At 35.5% G+C, this 21615-nt stretch overlaps 2 protein-coding genes across 2 annotated transcripts; both read right to left on the bottom strand.

The window, feature by feature from the left end:
- Nucleotides 1-13119: 13119 nt before the first annotated feature.
- LOC122141890 (interferon-induced very large GTPase 1-like) lies at nt 13120-14185 on the bottom strand. Its single transcript, XM_042750535.1, has one exon. The coding sequence runs from the start codon at nt 13972-13974 to the stop codon at nt 13120-13122; it is 855 nt and encodes a 284-aa protein (XP_042606469.1). The 5' UTR covers nt 13975-14185.
- Nucleotides 14186-14288: 103 nt separating this feature from the next.
- LOC109056045 (interferon-induced very large GTPase 1-like) lies at nt 14289-20743 on the bottom strand. Its single transcript, XM_042750534.1, has 2 exons — nt 20009-20743; nt 14289-17696 (listed from the first exon to the last, which is right to left on the bottom strand). The coding sequence occupies exons 1-2, from the start codon at nt 20558-20560 to the stop codon at nt 14289-14291; spliced, it is 3960 nt and encodes a 1319-aa protein (XP_042606468.1). The 5' UTR covers nt 20561-20743.
- Nucleotides 20744-21615: the final 872 nt, after the last annotated feature.

Here is a 21615-nt window from a genome sequence, read left to right as displayed (position 1 = left end):
TTTACTTAATATCCAAATGATTTTTGGCATAAAAGAAAATCCGATCATTTTGACCCATACAGTGTATTATTGGCTATTTGTATTATTGGCTTATGACTGCTTTTGTGCTCCAGGGTCAAATATTAATAATTTAGTGGTATAATTGCTTTTCAGAGCACTGGAGATTAAGTTGATGAAAACAGAAAAACAGAATTAGCTTACTATTCAGAGATCACAAAAGCTACAATAAAGCGATTGACTATTGCGCTGTCATTTTTAATGACAAGTTATTGACAAGAGAATGTGCCACAGTATCTGATTGAATACTTACATGGCTTCTAATGCTATTAAGAAATTAGTCTGCTTTTTATGTGAAATGTGCTTTTACAGAAATATTAACAATATAACAATACCAAAGGAGCTATTGTTAGTGTACAGTTGTGCTACAAATAAATCAACTGTTATTTAGCCATCCATTCTGATGCAAAACTATTAGATTAAACAGGATTTCTAACCCTTTGGCTCCATCTGGTGGACAATCTTCAGTGCTTGGAGCCATAAGCATCATCTTATCAAAGGCAGCAGAATCTCCTGGGATCTCTTGGGAAATCAGCACCAGTGTCCCAGTGGCAGCACCAGTGGTTACATTCCTCAGTGAATGAAACAACATTTTGATTCCTTACAGTCGACCCGTCTTGTTATTCCAGTCAGCTTAGTCCTGCACTGGATGAGCTTGCAATAATACAGTAATTATAAGTAAGCTTCAGTGTCTATCTCTTCTCTCTCAGAATTTGCCTGAAAGTCGATAGAAAAACATAATTACAGGATGCCATGCAAATCAAGTGAAAATAATGATGTACTGTAGATGCCAAAGTATAAACTATAACTATGTTAGGTTTATAATATCAAACCATTCCATTGTCATTGCACAATAAAACCTGCATTATATTTGCTGGATAAAATCCAGTACTTGTTTCTTACTACAGAAGACATTATTCTTGTTTTCACATGTATGAATGAGCCTGAAGACTGATTTCAAGGTTAGAACTATAAAGAAACATGGGCCAGGTGTTTTATGTTTTACTGCATCCAAACAGCAACAGAAAATTGTAGATTTTGTGAAAAAAAAGCTTTTATTATTTTAAATAAAGCAGTGTTTGTGTAAAGGTCTCTGAAATTAAATGGAGTATTTGAACATGTTTCCAATTCTATGCTGACTATAAGTTAAATAATAATTGTAAATATTTTTGTCATTAAAACTTTTGACATTTGATACAAATGTACATAATGGAACATTTTTATTGATATTTTTAATGCAGCATCATGAAATTCTGTAATATTAGGCCTTTTTTTGCAAATCAGCTTTTGTTTCAAGATGCTATTTTCAATGTTCTTCTTCAACAGGTTAAGACGAATTACTCTGCAATTATGATACTTGCCTTTTTGTGTTTCCTGTAAATGACAGTGCCAATGATGACCCCTAAAGCGAGGCCCACTACAGCTGCACTTATTCCTGCAGTAAATTCACTGCTCGTGGCAGAAGCTATTTTTTCTGGGATGATGGTACTGAGTGGAGGCTCTATAAGGGACAAAAAGAACAAAAACTGTGAGTGAATTCTTACAAATAACTGTAATAAATGTACATGTATTTTTTTTTCGATATAGGTTAAAGTGCTTATATGCACAAGGTAAGAGTTCTAGGGGAACTGTTGAAAAGTTTTGAGAAAATAAATAAATAAGAAAATAAAATAACATCAATTATTTAATTTAAATAAAGTGACCAACATTACTACATAAAACAAACAAACATCATACATCTAACAGTACAGTACAGTGAACAGGAAAATTTTTTTTCTTGTAAATCATTCAGAGTTGTGAGTTGTCCCTTATGAGGATGTTTGAGGGTCAGTGGCATCTAAAAATGTAAAAACCCGTTTTAAATCACCATAATAACACGAAGACGAAAAAAGCAATCCAATCGATGAATCCATCCATAGCTTACCGGAAATATTGTCCTTTCAACTTTCCTTTTCCAGTTCATGACGACAGTTATATTTCGCTTTTTATTGCGTTATATTTTGTTACATACAATTTTCGCAATCTGTTGTACAGAACAACATAACCATAAGCAGGCCTACTGTAGTACATTATCCCAAAGACTTGGGTTAGCTTAAATTCGGTGTTCTCTGTCAGTTCCGCGCTCACGCACGCCCCCTCATCATGACGCAAGGTTACGACGCAACATGATGTGACAAGTTCGGTCCACCCACAGGTCACTTGAGTTCAGTCATTGATTGTGTTGAATAACTTTCTTCTTTACTTATGCGGTTAATTGCGAACAAATATCTACCTTCATTTTTAATAGCTTAATAGCATACCGTGGCTAAAGTGCTGGTTCTGCTTAACGGAGAAAAACAAAATATGTTCTTTGCGATATGTAGATTTATTAGACTATGCTTTCCCAAAGTTTTTAAATGCCGCATAAGTCAGAATAACCTCAAAATAAACAGACTACTTATTTCTCGTAACTGGCTAAATATATGCTGCTGTAGGCTAGGCTACTCTTGCTATACTGTAAAATTATGATGATGCAACTGCTGAAGCTGATTTCATGAGATCAAGGCAATACAACATGCTAGTGTAATACTTACCATAATAAACGGTAACGTTGTAAATCTTGTTTTCCGGATGCCTACTGCTCAGTTTGCAGATCTTGTAAAGTCCTGTTTGATTGTAGCTGAGGTTCATCAGGATCAGAGATACATTCTGTCCATCAGATATGAGAGAAACCCTGGATCTCCAGCTCTCGTGCTCACAGACTCCGTTATGACAGATCATCTGAGCTATCCGTTCCTGCGAGGAGCCTCCTTTGAGACGGGTCACCAAAACCTGAGGGTCTTCGTCCCATTTCTCAATGTGAATAGAGATGGTCAGGTTCCCTTCTTCAGGCACCGTACGTGACTCAGTCTCATCAACATCTTCAACACCAGCGGCAGCAGCAACCGCAGCACCAACAGCAATGCCTTAAAAAGTATTCATTATAAAATATATATATATATATATATATATATATATATATATATATATATATATATATATATACACACACACACACTGTGTGATAAAAGCTGACCTATCCTCAAATCAAATGTAACAACAAGTAGGCTATAAATTAACCCATGAGAGTAACTTCTGTTCAGACCGGCACGAAACTTACCAATCCAACACGTTACTACAATGAAGAGTGTCATATTTGGTGTCTTGGAAAACAACTTTATATTGTTGTATAACCGGATAAACTATCTTAGTCTATTCCCAACGCGCGTGGCGCTTTAGTAGATTTAACTGGAGACCGAAGATCTCCAAAATGGGGCGTGTACTCCAAAAGTGGGCAGAACCTCCAAAATGGGGCGGGGTCTCCTCGCGCAAAGACTTATACCATTGGCTCTGGCTCCAGCCAATTAAGCTATGAGGTGGGGTTAGAGTTATAGATGTGACTGCAGCTCTGATTCTATATGACAAAAATGCCTCACATGCAGTGGTGTAGGGTTGGGGTTATAGAGGTTACTGATTATCTGGTTCTATATGGAAGAGATGGCTCTTGAGAAGTCTGGAATATATTTTATTTTACCTGGATATTTTCATGGTTGGGGGCATGGGGGCCCATCAGGACTGCCTATGCATAGGGCTCGGGATCTTGTGCAACGCCCCTGATGACATAACGTTAGAGTTATAGAGGTGACTGCAGCTCTGATTCTATATGACAAAAATGCCTCACAAGCTTTAGTGTGTTTTGTTAGTATGTTTTTGTGGGACTTATGTGTATTTCAGTTTAGAGTAGGCTACACTTCTCACGAACGAAAGATAAAATCCATTCACGATCCATTCATGTCATGGCACTATTTTGCACCCTCTTTGCGCTCAGCCACTGTTTTCTGCCCCTTCGACTTTTTCTGGTAAATCAATAGAAAACAGCAGAAAATTTATTTATTTTAAGAAGTAATACTACAGCGTGTTTATGTATTTAATTAATTATATTAAGTATATTATTTCCTTTCATAATATTAGAACTATTTATTTATTTATGACATTCAATAATAAAAAGATACAAAAAAATAACAAATTCATTTTAATTTAATAAATATAGGCCTAGTAGTTTTGTAATCTCTGTTCTAGTATTGTCGTGTCGTCCCTCAGTTATAAAGGTGAGTGGATGGTTGTTTGAAAGTCAGTTTTCAGTATAGCACTCACACACTGCCATATCGTTTGGTGGAAGCCATGTAACTGATTTCATTGCTGGTCACTTCCTCACAAGTCCATCTGCTCAGTTGAGTTTTGAATTGCTTCATCTTTAGTAAATATACACAATTCAAAACAAATCTAAGCTATAACAATATACAGTATACCGTATGAATGTTCTGACTGTACTTTGTTGTAGTCATTGTTTTTAGTTGAATTTAGAATAAATCAGCAATAGTGGAAGTCCATCTCTTGTTGTCGCGTAACATCCACAGATCAGAAAAAAAACATGACAGAAGTCAATTTTGTTATGTTGTTGTTGCAGCACATGCAGCACCCCTACTTCCCATGGCCATGATGCAAAGATAAAGAGAAAGAAAGATTTAAAATGTTTTTAATTTCTTGCCAAATTTTGCATTAAAAAGTTTCATTTCTGCTGTTGGTTACATTCTTTAAGGAAACAACTTCTGTCTTTTGCATGCAATACTGTCTGAAACATTGAAATTCAACAGGTTTTTAGAAACCATCAACTGTCAAACCCACATTAGTGTTTACCTGTATTATAAACCTGTTTTCATATTGTTCCAGTGGGTGGAGAGGTGGCATTGAAACAGTTAAAGTGATGGAGGGAGGTGTTCTCAATCTGCATCCAGCAGTCCATGATCTAAAGGAAGATGTTCAGATACTGTGGACTTTTGAAAGTGGCAGACAAAGCACTTGTGTCGCACAGATGCATCAAGGGAGAATTTACACTCATTATGACATGATATTCACAGGCAGAGTGCAGTTAGACCGACAAACAGGAATATTAATCATCACGGACATCAGGACTAATGAATCTGGACTGTATGAAGCCTTAACCATTACTAATACACTCACCTCAGCACGGTAAGTTACAGCTGCAGCCACTTCTGAAAAATAACATGGAAATGTTAGGAAAATAGTTGATTAGATTTGGTACCATAGATATTATTTCACTGGAGTATTGGCCTCTTGATGTTCATGTTTCCTTTTGTCAAGAAGCATCTGTCTCTGTACCTGCCATCAGCAGCAGCTCATCAGTTAGTGTGCACCAATCTACAGGTCTGTCTTTATGAACTCTAACTGAAATAATAGTTTACCATGGAAATGTATTTCTGCCATGGAGTAAAATTCTAATGCTACATTTTATCTCACAATTCAGACTTTTTCCTCACAATTGCCAATTTATGTCTCACAATTCAATTTTTCGCAATTCTGATTTGTTTTTCTCTGAATTCTACATATGCATGCAGCCAGTTGTCTAAAAAAACAAAACAAAACGAAAAGCAAAAACAATATAGATATACAAACACAACACTGAAAAAGAATTTTGAGATCTACAGTCAGAATACTAAAAAAACATATGTGAGATATATACTTAAAATAATAATAATAAAAAAAACTCTACTTTATCCTTATTCCATGGCATAAATAAGCTTCTAGGACTTATACAACAATGCATAAAACATTATGTCCCTTCGTGTAGTTTTGATATGATGTAGTTTGTTGGACTCTTGTTGTAAATTATTATAGTAGTGAAAATGTAAGCATTTTTCATTTCTTTCAGGTACATCACAGGAAATGTGCTCTGTGTTCTTCTCAGTGAAAAATTATCGAGGCGTGTTCATCTCGTGGTATAAAGGAGGTGTAATGTCGAACCAGACCAGCAATCCTGATCTCAGCATCAACCTCAGTTTAGCATTAGAGCTCCATTATAATGATCCAGAGACCTACAGCTGTACAGCTGTGAATCCAGTGAACAATAAGACTGTCCATCTTCACATGAAAGAGATCTGCCCACGACAGGAAGGTACAAAACTACATTTAAAACAAAACTGTCTTTCTGCAACAATAACTTCTGTGTAGCTTCAGTGTCTCCACAGGCAATGACATTTGATGGGAAAGAAGATGTTTACGAACAGCTCTCTTCTTTTTCATTTTGTCTGGATCACTGTGGCGTCTCTGAGGCTCTGGTCCTGTCTTCCCACTGTTGGATTTCTTATCAAGCATTTGATCTTCTGCTCAGCTCAGAAAAGGACTGCTTCTTCTGTGTGCTGATGATACCTTTGTGAGATCTGGTATAATTGCCTTCTCCCATTTCACTCTAAAAAAAGTACCGGTATTTTGGTTCTGTTGTATTTTATAACCGTGAACCAGTTTCTATCTGACAAAAACAACAAATAAGCTAGAGTATCACATATTTAGAATACAGTATATACTCTGAAAAAAATAATTTCTGTTATAACGAGGAGGCCTTCTGTAATCTGTTTTGTTATTAGACAAAATGGAATTTTTATACTTGTATGTTTTGTATATTTATGTATGGGGCTTTAGAATGAACTAGTTAACAAAAAATAGTATTTTTGTCCTGTTTCATGTTGTTAATTAGCACACTTCACATCTAATGATAATTAGCGACACTTAATAAGATGCAAATTTTTGCATGTGTGTATGTTACAAGAATCAGTTTGGCCAACACACATAGCCAAAACATTTAAAATGATTTTTTTTAAAAAGTGTTTTATTTATTTTTTTTATCTTTCAACTTTTTGTTTCTTCCAATCCATTCAATTGACAATTTTGCATATTCAGTTTTAACCTGTCCTGTAGGGCTGTGAAGACATTTTGTTGTATGATTATGCAAATAAAAAAAAAAAAACTGTGGTAAATGTCTTATTTGAGAGCAGTCTAACAAAATCCATAGTCTTAAGTAATACTATAATTCAGAGATCCTCAAATCTGGCCCACGAGATCCACTTTACTGCAGAGATCAAACACACCTGAGCATGCTAATCAATGTCTTCAGGATCATTAGAAAATCACAGGTAGGTTTTAACACTGTTGGGGATTTGAACTCTGCAGGGTTTTGGGAATCCTGATGTTTTGAGTAAATATTTTATATAATAGTTATTTAAATTAATGTTGTTATCAGAATGCAAAGAAAATACAATATCTTGCAATGCTACATTACAGTTTATACAATATCAACAATAAATAGCTTAACAGTCAATGATCTAATATCTAATAAATGTTTTCATACTAATCAAAAAAGCTATGATAAAGTGATTGACTCTTGTTTATAAGCTGTCAGCAAGTTAGTGGCAAGAAAATGTGCTGTATGAATACGTTGTTTTTTTTTAAACAGAGCTACGAATTAATGTCAAAATGAAATTAGTGTGCTTTTTATTTGGTTTTATAGAAATATTATTCTATATATTATACTAAAAGAGACCAATAATATTGCAATAACATGTTTGGCAACTTGACAAACATGAATTTAGTGTAATTAGGAAATAAAAATTTAGCATTTAGTGATCTATGAGAATTTTCGGGATATTTCTAAATTAAAGTAGGTATTTTCAGTGTACAATGGCAGGTGAATCCTTGAAGATGCTTGAAGCCCAAATAATCATGCTAAAAGAGTCCTAAAGTAACAAACAGGTGGTAACATTCCTCGGTCAATGAAATGACATTTTGACTCCTTGTAGTCGACCCATCTTGTCATTCCATTCAGCTTAGTCCTGCACTGGATGAGCTTGCAGTAATTCAGTCATTATATTGAACTATCACTTAGGCATCTATGCCACCTGCAGGCTACAGTGTTTATCTCTTGAGGCACTTCATTAAAAGCTACCTGTAAATCAACAGAAAAACACAATTACAGGGTGCCATGCAAACCAAGTGAACATAATCAACTTGTGTTTGTGTTCTCAGATATTAAATGGAGTATTTCAACATATTTTCCAAGTTAGATAATACATTTCAAATACATTTGTCATAAAAAAAATTCTGACATTTTTCCGTTTTTGTTATTTTGATATGTGAATTGAACTTGATATATATATAATTTGAAAAAAAAAATTGTTTCTTCTCATTTCAGAAATAATATACATGATATAAAGTTTTCATTGTTGTTTTTGAACTAACCATCATCAAATTAGGTAATAAGATTTTGTTGTAAATTAGAAGAATTATTTTTAAGATGCATGGCTATTTTTAATGTCATCATAAATCAGATTAAGATAAATTGCTCTGCGATGATACTTGCCTTCCTGTGTTTGCTATAAACAAAACCAATGACAGCAGCAATGATGAGCACTAAAGCAAGGAGCACTGCAGCTGAGCTTATTCCTGCAGTGAATGATTCACTGTACACAGCAGATGCTGGTTGTTCTGGGCTGATGGTCCTGAGTGGAGGCTCTGCAAGAAACAACAAGAACAAAAATTGATGACTACTTTACATAACTGTAATCTGTAAGTATCCATGGATTTTCATGCTTTAGGTTCAAATGTACATATGCACAAGGGAAGAGTTCTAGGGGAAACTTGGAAAAATTTAGAGAAAAGCAATGTAAAATAATGTAAAAAAAAAAAAAAAAGGAATTCTTTTAATGTAAATAAATTAAAGGAATAATTAAAATATTATAACGAAATAAAAATGACTTATATGTAAATGTAAATATTAAATATAAAATTAAATGAATATATTGAATATAAAACAATGTTCTTGTATATCTTGTGAATTTCAGGATTGGGGTCCCTCACATGATGATCTTATTTGGGTGTCCGTGGAATTTAAAAGATTAAAAACCGGTGTTTATAATATGATTATTTTATTTGGGTTTAAGTGAGTTTGTGTTTTTTGTAAGCCCTCAAAAGTTAAAGATGTTTGATCACTCCATACAGCAATCCAGATATCAATCGGTTAAAAAATTGTCAGGTCTACATCAACAAATTTGTCTTGACCATCTTTTCTTTTCTCGTTAACAATTACAGTTATACATTGCCTTTTATTGCGCTATATATTGCTGTATAAACATTGCGTAATGTATTGTACAAAACAACATAACTTTACCAGAAGTAGCTACTGTATGATAGTTGCTAACTGTTGTCACATCCGCACCCAAGCACATCTCCTCATGACGCAACATTACAGGAATTTACGAAGCAACATGTGACAGATTCTAAGTATTTTCTTTTCTATATTTTGTCACATCTGCTAATTACGTTTTTTAATACCGCAATTTGGCTTTGAGTAGCAATTTGGAGAGTTTTTTTTTTTTTTTTGTAAAAACCTGGCAACCCTGCCCATAGGTCCCTGGAGTTCAGTCATTGATTAAATCATAACTTGCTTAATTATTTTCCTTCTATTGTTAAATATGCATAAACATCTACATTCTTTCTTTTTTTTTTAAAAAAAAAGTTGATTTATTTCACTAATTCCATTCAAAAAGTGAAACTTGTATATTATATTCATTCATTACAACACAGACTGATATATTTCAAATGTTTATTTCTTTTAATTTTGATGATTATAACTGACAGCTGAGGAAAATCCCAAATTCAGTATCTCAGAAAATTAGAATATTACTTAGGACCAATACAAAGAAAGGATTTTTAGAAATCTTGGGCCGACTGAAAAGTATGAACATGAAAAATATGAGCATGTACAGCACTCAATACTTAGTTGGGGCTCCTTTTGCCTGAATTACTGCAGCAATGCGGCGTGGCATGGTGTCGATCAGTCTGTGGCACTGCTCAGGTGTTATGAGAGCCCAGGTTGCTCTGACAGTGGCCTTCAGCTCTTCTGCATTCTTGGGTCTGGCATATCGCATCTTCCTCTTGACAATACCCCATAGATTTTCTATGGGGTTAAGGTCAGGTGAGTTTGCTGGCCAATTAAGTACAGGGATACCATGCTCCTTAAACCAGTTACTGGTAGCTTTGGCACTGTGTGCAGGTGCCAAGTCCCTGTTGGAAAATGAAATCTGCATCTCCATAAAGTTGGTCAGCAGCAGGAAGCATAAAGTGCTCTAAAACTTCCTGGTATATGGCTGCGTTGACCTTGGACCTCAGAAAACACAGTGGACCAACACCAGCAGATGATATGGCACCCCAAACCATCACGGACTGTGGAAACTTTACACTGGACCTCAAGCAATGTGGATTGTGTGCCTCTCCTCTCTTCCTCCAGACTCTGGGACCCTGATTTGCAAAGGAAATGCAAAATTTACTTTCATCAGAGAACATAACTTTGGACCACTCAGCAGTAGTCCAGTCCTTTTTGAAGCGAGAAGCTTCTGACGCTGTCTGTTGTTCAAGAGTGGCTTGAAGCACTGACTCTAGCTGGCGGTGTGAGAGTAACCTTACCAATCCAACACGACACTAGAATGAAGAATATCATCTTCAGTAGGCTATTTTGGGATGAAACAATCTGAAATTGTTTTATTATCCTATTGACCTGATTGATCCTAGTCTATCACCCAAGTGAATTCCCCTAACCACATGGCTTGTACAGTAAATAGCGTCAAATTCGCTGGAACTTTGGGACATAGATACTTATACCTAGATACCTCGTTCGCATCTAACATTAATCACAACAAAATAAATACAACAAAAATCATCTGCTTATGTCCATTGCAAATACATGTATTTATTTGATTTTATTTTCTTTGAATTTGGTTGTTTTTTATGATTTATTCGATATGTTTTATATGATTTGTTGTTACAACTTCTGAAGTGCTCAGGGTCCTACAAGGCGGACGGCTATTGGAAACAGTTTGTAATGAGGAATCTACATTTACATATCTATGAACTTCCTTCTCCTCAGCAACCCACCCCCCACAAACGTCACACTAGCATGGAATATGAATGAGATGTGCTTCCAAGAATATTAAGGTTGAGAAAAGATTTTTCATTTGTTGGATGTGATGTGATAATATTAAGGTGGTGCACACGTGTTTGCAAAGCGTAAAAAATCAATTATGATTTATTATACAATTATATTGTACTTATATTGTAACAACTAACAATTACATCAGTTGACAAACTGTAAAATATAAAAAGTTGAGAGAGCCCCTCTGTTTAGTTATGAACACTAAAATGCTGATCAAAATCATTCTAGATGCTGGCAGTGTGCAATGGTTTAGTTATGAACCCCCGGACGGCCCCGCCCCAATTTAAGCCCTGATTGTATCTATTGTTTTTTATATTGCATATTAAAAGCATTTCATTTTATATGAAATATATGTGCTTTATATTTGTGGTGTTTTTGTATTCTAAACAGCTTGTCTTGTATGTTATATCTCATAATCAGGCAAACTTCTAAAGGTGACTAAAAGCAGAAGATTACACCTGACAGATTTTTGAGAGCATAAGAATGGTCAAACATTGCCATCCTGTGGTGATTTACTAATTATCTTGCAAAAATGTTAGCATAAAAAAATAACATTAACTGTGTTGCTGATTAGCCTGAAACACTGCAACATATCTTTCATCAAAAGAGGGTCAGATTTCCATTTATATTTACATTTGTGTGCATTGTTTCACTCACCTACACTTTCCTGGTAGTGCTGTAATACTACAAACCACTAAAGAGGACTAGATGTGCCACATAAAAATAAAATTAATAAATTAATAATTTATTTATTAAATGAAAATTTATTCAGTGAAATTTATTTTGACATGTAACAGACATAAAAGAATGGTTAACTTTTTTAAAAAACAGGGATAATTCACCCAAAAATGAAAATTCTGTTATCAATTATATACCCTCAAGTTCTAATCCTGTATTTACTTATTCTGCTGAACACAATGTTTTGAATGTGGGTAATCAATAGTTTTCCTGTATTTACTTATTCTGCTGAAGGGATTGTTTTCTTTTGTTTGTCCACATTTTCAAAATATCTTATTTTATGTTTACAAAGTTTTGAAACAACTTGAGAATAAGTAAATGATTGTTTGAAAATTTTTGTTACAATTTTTTTATAATTTTTTTTTATTATTTTTATATATTTTTTGAGTATGTAAATGAATGTTTGTTTATGTTTACAAAGTTTTGAAACAATTTTGGTTTAGCCTTATCATATATTTTATTAAAACCTGCATCCTCTTTTCAGGGGGAAACATCCTCTTTTTGGTGGAGATTTTTTATTTTTGATTAAGTTTTGTTGTTGTTTAGTTTTATTTCTTGTTTTGTCTGTCGTCACTGTACTTTGTTTTTTAGGTGCAAAACTGCAGGAAGCTCATCATCATAATCGATTATAATTAATATTTGTCACCGTTCATCATACAGGATCTCTGAATGAAACACAGATGACAATAAACACCCAAATTAACCAATTTATTGAAATAAGTGATTTAAACCAACATAAATCTTAGGCAATTGTAACTGTAAAATTCTTTTTTTGTTACTATATTTATTGAAATAAGTGATTTAAACCAACATAAATCCTAGGCAATTGTAACTGTAAAATTCTTTTTTTGTTAAGCTAAATCACAGAAACCAGTGCTTTTTATGCTGTTTGTTGTTTTTTTATATAACTAATTTGTTATATATCTTCCATCATAATAACTTTTACACCTTTTGTTTATATTCTACATAATAAACAATGTACCTAAGTCTTGCAGGCACTTTCCAAAACAGGCAAATAGCATTTTAACATTTCTGTTTTAGTCTAAACCAGGCAAACAGCATTTCTTACAACATGTGCTTTCACACTAGAGCTTTTCTCTGTTGTTCATTTGGTGTGAATGTATTCTTCTTAACTCAGTATTCACCGCCAACTTTGCTTGAAAAGGTGGGCTGGGGTTCGGTTCATGTGAACTCCAGTGCGGGATGTTGTTTGATTGTAATTCTCCCTAAATCATGAGTCTTATAAGTCCAATATTGAACTTTGCATGCTTCTGGTCATGTTTAGAATAGTAACTTGCATTTCTCATAGTGACTTGTTTCTGAACAGAGTGGAATTTATATTTATTTCAACTGTCTTTGATAATTGTTCCTTAAATGTATTTATTCAGACTCTCAATAGCTTCCTCTTCAGAGTATTCTCTCCATTCATCTGGTATCTTGCCGCTCCCCTCGTAGGTACCTTCTTATTAATTTTTCTGGTATGTTTGGTATCTGGTGAAAGGTTTTTTCCAGTACGGCAGATCAGAGAGATCTGGGGTGATGCTCCATGAAGCATATTTAGGACCTCCTTTTCTGTATTCCTTCCACGGAACTGTATCATCTGAGCTATTTGGATAAAAAGATCCATTACTGGCTACTGCTGATGTGCAGATGTTGATAGCTAGGTTTGTTGTTCCTCTGTAAAACCACCCATTCAGTCCATTATTACGATGGAAAGGCACACTGTGATCTTCATCATGGTTCTCTATTGTGTTGGTGCAGATGGCTGCACAGAAAGGACACTGAACCCAACAGCACTGACAGAGGTGATCAATCAGAATCTCATCTGGTCTGTATTTGTGTTCCAGCTTTACTGGAAACGTTTCTGTGCTAAATTTACTGATTATGTCAAACATAATAGAAGGAAGTTCTTTCTTTATCACATCTTCTAGGAATCTGACTTCAACATCATCATGATTCACTCCAGTGAGGTCTTTCACAGAGAATACCAGCACACCTGAGAGCTGTTGAGTGAAATGAAGCAACCATGATTCAGTATTTCCATTGATCTCTTTGACATGTTTGCTGGATTCATGTGCTGCACTCATGATCTGTTGCTGCAGCAGTTTAATGTTGTTTTTCATCTTGGGTCGAACACTATCTTCAAATCTTTCAGTGATGTAGTGACTGACTTCATCTCTGATGAAATTCTTGAAGTGTTCTTTAGGATTGTTAATGTAGGTCATGTATGCGTTGAAGTCCTGATTTTCTGCCAGTGTCCTCAGGATGTGTTTCTCCAGATTTGATCGGTTCCCATTCAGTGATTCACAGTTTGTCCTCATTTCATCTGCTAAATCTCTGGCAGTTTTTTTGTAGACATTCTGCTGAATGGGATCTTTGAGTTTATTACAAACAATGTCACCAAAAATAGCAGTTGATGAAGCTCCTTGACAGTATTTCTGGAAAATTCTGTAGTACTCTTTACTTTTCCTCTCAAAATAGAGAACAGGATCATTGGTTTCCCTGAAGATTTTGTATTGATCTGTAAATGTCTTTTTTTGTTAAGATGTATTGTTTGTTTTTCTGAATGTGTTAACTATTGATACATATTTAATTTTTTGTTGATCTTATTTTTCTGTTTTTTGTTGATTTTATATTATTTGTTAATCTTGCCTTTATGTATGATGTTGTAGCCCATCTTTGCCAAGTTATATGACTGAATCATTTTATCTGTGTGCTCAGTAATTTCTGTGATTAAAGATCTTATCTGGACTTCATCCTCTTTAGATAAAGCATGACCAAACTTCTCTTTAGCTTTATTGTAGGTATACTGTAGGATTGCTGTATGTCCAGTGAATTTCTTTAACTTCACGTATTCTGAATAGCTTGGCAAATGGATCATATCAACTTGCTTACTGTTTTCTTTCAAAGAGTCCAAAAGTAGACTTGGGTAGATTTTACTGAGGTGCTTTTTCGCATCAACGAATATGTCAATATTTTTGAGTGAAGAAGGTTCTCTGATGATCTCCTTCATCTGCTTTTTCCAAAAGGAATCAAACTCTTGTTTCATTATATTTTCTTCAGTTGCTTGATTTTTAAATTTCAAGGCAAGTTTTTTGCTATTTTCCAAAAGAGTGTTTTCATGATGTGTCTTCTTAGTATCCATCGTTTTCTTCAGTTCACGTTGCTTAAGAACCACATTTAATTTCCTCTTAGTTTCCCTCACAATGTTTTCTTGAAGCTCTATGATTTTTATCTCAAATGAAGCTTTCCACTGCTTCAGTATACCTGCATCTCTGTCTTTCTCCAAGAATTCAGACATTGTCTTTTCCACTTCTTCGCTTTTAGCATTTAGTTCTGTTTGAAGATCAGTTTCTTCAATGTCATGAATTACTTTATTTTCTATTTTGTTGTGAAGCTTGTTTTCGATTTCCAGCATAGCGCTTCGAAGACTCCAGGCCCACTTGCTGTATTCTGTCTCTAGTTTCTTGTATGTTGCGATTTCCAGGGAATTTTTGAAGCTGAACACAAACTGTTCATTGAGTAAAGCCTCCCAGAGATCTTGAATACGGTCTCTTAGGTGGGTCAGCATAACTCCATCTGATTTTGAAGCATGTGTTATAATAGTTTGCTTCAGTTCTAGAATGTTCTCGCAGTAGTTTGGGTTTGTTGGAGCCATGGGTGGACTGCCCTCCCAGAGCTGAGCAAAATACTTCACATCTTTTTCAACATCAAACGCAATCACATCACTGAATCGTTCTGCATCAAAATCTTCCTCTCTAGCAGCGAGTTTTGTCATATCATCCAGTTTCTCCAGCAGTCTTCTCCTTCCCTCCATGTTTTTCTCTCCAGCTGCAATATCTGAGACATTTTGATGCACAAACATGCAGCTTGGATTCAGTCTGATTTTATTCATCCTCATGAAGGCCTGAACAACAATCTGAAGAATGTCCTGCATCTCAGATGGGTTTTCTCCAAATATATTGATCAGGGTCATATTTCCAAGACCAACAACAAATGTTGCCATTTCATTGTCACGATGTGTTGTTGACCTTCCAGACAGTTCTGGTGCACGAAGTCCCTCAGTATCAACAACTAAAATATAGTCAAACTTTAGCTCTGTTTTCATCTCTTCTGACACTTTGAGCAGCTGCATGAAAGCTCCTCTTGTGCATCTGCCAGCACTGACCGCAAACTGAACTCCAAACATGGCATTCAGCATGGTGGATTTCCCAGAGCTCTGAATCCCTAAAATTGACAGCACAAAGATTCTGGTCTGTTCTCCCAGTTTTTTAACAAGTTGATCTAGAACAGCAGTGACCCAGGAGAGAGGAACATGAGCAGCATCTCCATCCATCAGCTCCATGGGGAATCCAGAGATCATCATCTCTGCTGCAAGACTCGGGAGAGAACAGAAGTCAAACTGCAGACCTTCCTTGATCTTCTTCACAGATGACCATGATTCATAGATCTGACCAAACTCTCTCAGGATGTGCTCCAAGCCAAAACTTGCCCTGTTCATTTGCTCTGAGATATTTTCCAGGTTTGTTTGTTCAGTCTGCAGTTGATCTAGATTGTCAGGCATCTTTTTCAATGCTGAGACTTCATGCCATTTCACAGAATAGACCTTATGAAGTCCACAAAGGTTCTCTGAAGTGAAGTCATTCAACAGGTTCATCATCCATCTGAGGAAATACTTTTTTTCATCGTCTTTCTGTGATTTCATTGTTTCAATAAATTTCCTCATAAACTCACTCAGTCCTTGGTTCATCTGTTTTTCTCTTACTTCTCTCATGTTCTTCTGTTTGGTACTTTTATCTTCCTCTAGATTTTCTCCTTGTAGATGATGCAGCTTTTTGTTCATTTCACACCAGTCATGCCACAGTTTGCCCTGACAGGGCAGGATTGTTTCTTTCACTGTTGATGGATCTTTTCCTCTCAGTAAACTCATGATCTGAACTGCTGCCTGTTTTCCTCTCTGACACTCTGGATCATCCTCATCTACTCTGATTCCTCTATGTTTGGCCACATCTTCAAGCTTGAAAGTCTTTTTCTGCTCAGTCAGAGTCCGTCTAATAGTCTCTCTTATTTGCTCAGATACATCAGATTGGTTTTTGTTCAAAAGACCGAATATGAATTTTTCGTTCCCAAGTTCAGTTTTATCACAGTTATTGTCAGTCAGCAGACAAATGAGAGGCTGAGGAGATCTGAAGAGTGATCTCACCAAACCCTTGTACTGGTTCTTCTGTCCAAAATCAGGTAAGAAGAGGACATTTACTGAAGCCATACTGGTCAAAATCTCATATTGTTTCTCATTGGCTCCTGCATCACCATGAAGATTACAGAAAGCAACACAGTCATCAAATGCATCTGTCTGTTTCCCAGAAGGACAGTACCAGGCGATCTCCACCACTCCATCCATCAGTAATCTGGTTCTGCTGCTGCCTGAGCAGTTCCTGTGGAAGAACGTGTTGTGTTTCTCATTGATGAGGCTGTTCATCAGCTGAGACTTAGATGAAGACACAGAGCCAAACCTGAAGAAAGACACCATTGGAGTCTCAGCCTTGTAGACCGACTGACTGATGATCTCATTGTTGCTGTTCTTCATCTTCCAGCTCTTGTTGATTTGTCTGAATGTCCAGAGAGGAAACTCAATCCGTTGGGTGAATGGATTAGGAACAAGCAGAGGCAGTGCATACTGACACTGTGAGAGTTTAGTCACCATCAGCTGCTTCAGGAAACCATCAGCACAATGAAGCGCGGCCATCTGAACATCCATTGGGTGAATATCATGATTGTAGTCTTCCTTACTGTCTTTTTTTCTGTGTTTTATGACAGTGTATCTTGCGCTGTAGTTCATGTTCATCAGCTTTTGTAGAAATGAGTTTACAAGTTCAGTCTCTTGCTGTGGCTCCTGGGACTGAAGTGTAGACTTGATTTCAAGAATGTCTTCTGTTCTCATTTTATTTTGATGCCTTTTTGTCAGATCTAGTCTATGGTAAAGTTTGTTTAGCTGTTCATTGTTTTTTGGTCCAAGCTTTTGGTTTTGGCCAGTTTCATCTCTCTGTAAATAGATACATGAACACAGTCAGATGCAAATACTAAGCTTTTAATGGTAGTTTCAGATATAGTACATTTTAAAGGTCGAACTACTCATTGCTTAACCCAGGGGTCTGCATCCTTCATTGCCAAAAGAGCCATTTTGGCCCTTTTCCCACCCAATAAAATTCACGTGGAGCCACAAAATATTTGATCCCCATATAAGGATAACACGGCATATAGCTAAAGTGTTATATTCAGTTATGTTACAGGGCAGGGGAGTAGCAATCATTTCAGAAGTGAGGGGGACAGAAATTTATAAATGTAATAATAAATAGTAATAAATAATAATAAATAATAATAATAATAATAAATAGGTAGTAATAATAATAATAATAACATGCCTCATTATTTATAAAATTGACAAAAAAAAAAAAAAACCTTTTTCTTACTTTTTATTGGTTAAGAACTAAAAACTCTGCGGGACAATAACCAATCATTTGTCTTCTATAATATTTTTGATATATATATTTTACTAGTGACAATTTTATGGCTATGACTGTATAATCAGTATTATAGTTTATATAATACAAAGACTTTTTTCCATTTTTATCACAGAAAAATAACAAAATATATTTTATAGTTTCTGTACTGAAATTAATGCTATGACAATTACCACTGTATCATTCATATAAAAGACTTTAAAAATAGGGTTGGGCCAATAGACGATGCCATCAGGATGTTGAGCTGACATCGTGAGTCACCCCTCCCTCCATACCCTCCGCAGGCTGAATAGAAAATAACATAAGGAACCCCTAAAGGGAATAAATACGAGATGGGAAGAAAATACATATTCTAATAATTTCTCTCGCAGTTTTATCATTGGGTAATTATGCTGTATATAAATTGCGGGCATCAGGGAGCCACTAAACTACTTTTGAATGCACAATCAATTTTAGTATTACTTTCGAGATTCACGATCGCACATACTTTTTAGATTTGGAGAGGCAGTAGGCTACAACACATTTTACAAGATTAGATGTTTGTCAGTGGTGCTGAGAATCTGCAAATCATTCGCCATTGTCCTCAGTCAGCAGGTTTATGATTGTTATTCTGCTTAGCTACAGTATTACTTTACTTCTATATAAAAAGTTATATAGTTAAAAAAGTTACTTCTATCATATGAGTCCGTTTGGGATTTTCTGTACGAGATCGGCCTCTGGCTTCGAGTATGAATGTAACATACAGCACATGAGAGTGTTCAGCGCTCCGTGATGTTCACATTGTTTTGAATAAGAATAAAATTTATCCAAAACGAAGTGACTATATTGTTTCTTTTAATTAAAATCAAGATTTATTTACATTGACCTCTACGTGAACTCACTTGCCCGAGAAAAAAAGTGCATGGGAAGAGTTTAGATATATTGGTTTGATGGTTTTATTAAAAGTATTGTGGATACATGCTACGGGTATTGTACACAGAGGGATAAAAGAGCCGTGGGTTGCCGACCCATGTCTTAACCACTCCATTCTGTGCCAATCTGCCCCAGGCGGCACGGATATTGTTTCTTTTCCACTGTGGGGTTGCTAACAGATCTTGTAATACCAATGCATCAGTCATTGCCTTGCTAACACAAGTGTTTACATACAGTATGAGATTTAAATAGTGGCGAGTCATGGAGGATGACCAGATATTTTTGTTTTCTTTACTCAAATAGCATGCATCTGTGACAAAAAAAAAACAGCATATGCTGGTTAAGTATGTTTTGACGCATAGCAGCTGGTTTGAGCTGGTTATAAAATGGTTATGAGCTGGTCCTGAGCTGAGCACATAACCAGCTTAAACCAGTTGCCATGCTTCAAAACATACGTAACCAGTATATGCTGTCTTTTTCAACAGGGTTATTCAGCTACAGAGAGAAACTAGTAGCCAGACATCAAACAAGTGGCCAATCCTGAGTGGAAACTTTGCTGCATGTATTCTCCCAGCACGCTGCAGAACTGAGCTTAAGTGAAAAACACAACTGGAACTATTCTTTACCATTCTTAGAACCATTTGGCCCAACAGTGGAAAAGTGGTTTAGGTGAACCCAATTAATGTTCAAAATGTAAATGGACTCAGTCAAACCACAAAGTACCCTTAAATGAACGTTACTCAGATCACCTCTGAGGGGGTCTGAATACAGTTTGTTTGTGGAACCTTTTAGGGATAGTATGAGATAATTTGAGGAGTTCACATATACATGATATATCAGCCCCGATACTGTAGGGTGTACTCAAATGTACTAATTATCAGGGCTCCAAATACCCTTGACATGATTTTCATTGATTACTTACCTTTAGAGAATAGATGGTTTGGGAGCAGCACATTTTAATGCTCTCCCAGTCTTTTTGTCTCTCTTCTTCACAGTCCACTGGTTGTAGTCTCATTAGTTCATCTTGCTTCTGCTGTTCTATTAATTTAATTTTGTCTTCATACGTTTTACATTGCTGTTCTTTCAGAGATTTTTCATGCTGGATTTCTTGTGTGAGTTTCTCATGTTGTTTTATCCAATCTTGTTTTTCTTTCTCCCTCTTCCGCCTCTCATTGTCTTGCATTTGTTTTAGCATTTCCTCATGACGTTTCTGAATTTGCTCCTCTTTTTCTTTTATCTTATTTCTGTATTGTTTTTCATTTTCAGTAAATGCTTTCTCTCTCCTCTTCCTCTCTGTGTTGTGATTCTGTCTTTCTTCCTCCATCATCATTCTCATTTTTTCCATTTCTGATTCATGTTTGACCTGAAGACATCCTTTCTCTCTTTCCAATATCTCTGTCTGTTTTTTAAATTCATCTCTCTCTTTTTTAAGATTCTGATAATATTCATCCCACATTTTTTGTTCTTTCTCCATCCTTTTCTCAAAGTCTTCTTCTCTTCTCAGTCTTTGTTCTTGTATCTTTGTCTCCCAGTTCTCTTGTTCTGTTTTGTATTTTTCTTCGATCTCTCGAAGTTCTTCTTCTCTTCTCAGTCTTTGTTCTTGTATCTTTGTCTCCCAGTTCTCTGTTCTGTTTTGTATTTTTCTTCAATCTCTTGAATATCTTTTTCTCTTCTCAGTCTTTGTTCTTGTATCTTTGTCTCCCAGTTCTCTTGTTCTGTTTTGTATTTTTCTTCAATCTCTCGAAGTTCTTCTTCTCTTCTCAGTCTTTGCTCTTGTATCTTTGTCTCCCAGTTCTCTTGTTCTGTTTTGTATTTTTCTTCAATCTCTCGAAGTTCTTTTTCTCTTTTCAGTCTTTGCTCTTGTATCTTTGTCTCCCAGTTCTCTTCTTCTTTTTTAATTGTTGTTTTGTATTTTTCTTCAACCTCTCGAAGTTCTTCTTCTCTTCTCAGTCTTTGTTCTTGTATCTTTGTCTCCCAGTTCTTTTGTTCTGTTTTGTATTTTTCTTCAATCTCTCGAAGTTCTTCTTCTCTTCTCAGTCTTTGCTCTTGTATCTTTGTCTCCCAGTTCTCTTGTTCTGATTTGTATTCTTCTTCAATCTCTCGAAGATCTTTTTCTCTTCTCAGTCTTTGCTCTTGTGTCTTTGTCTCCCAGTTCTCTTGTTCTGTTTTCATTATTATTTTGTATTTTGCTTCTATATCTCGAAGTTCTTCTTCTCTTCTCAGTCTTTGTTCTTGTATCTTTGTCTCCCAGTTCTCTTCTTCTGTTTTCATTGTTGTTTTGTATTTTTCTTCAATCTCTCGAAGTTCTTTTTCTCTTCTCAGTCTTTGTTCTTCTGTCTTTGTCTCCCAGTTCTCTTGTTCTGTTTTGTATTTTTCTTCAATCTCTCGAAGTTCTTTTTTTTCTCTTCTCAGTCTCTTGCTCTTGTATATTTGTCTCCCAGTTCTCTTGTTCTGTTTTCATTGTTGTTTTGTATTTTTCTTCGATCTCTTGAAGTTCTTCTTCTCTTCTCAGTCTTTGCTCTTTTATCT

Source organism: Cyprinus carpio, chromosome B23, assembly GCF_018340385.1.
Source record: "Cyprinus carpio isolate SPL01 chromosome B23, ASM1834038v1, whole genome shotgun sequence".
NCBI classification, from domain to species: Eukaryota; Metazoa; Chordata; class Actinopteri; order Cypriniformes; family Cyprinidae; genus Cyprinus; species Cyprinus carpio.
This window is presented reverse-complemented; position numbering and strand designations above follow the sequence as displayed.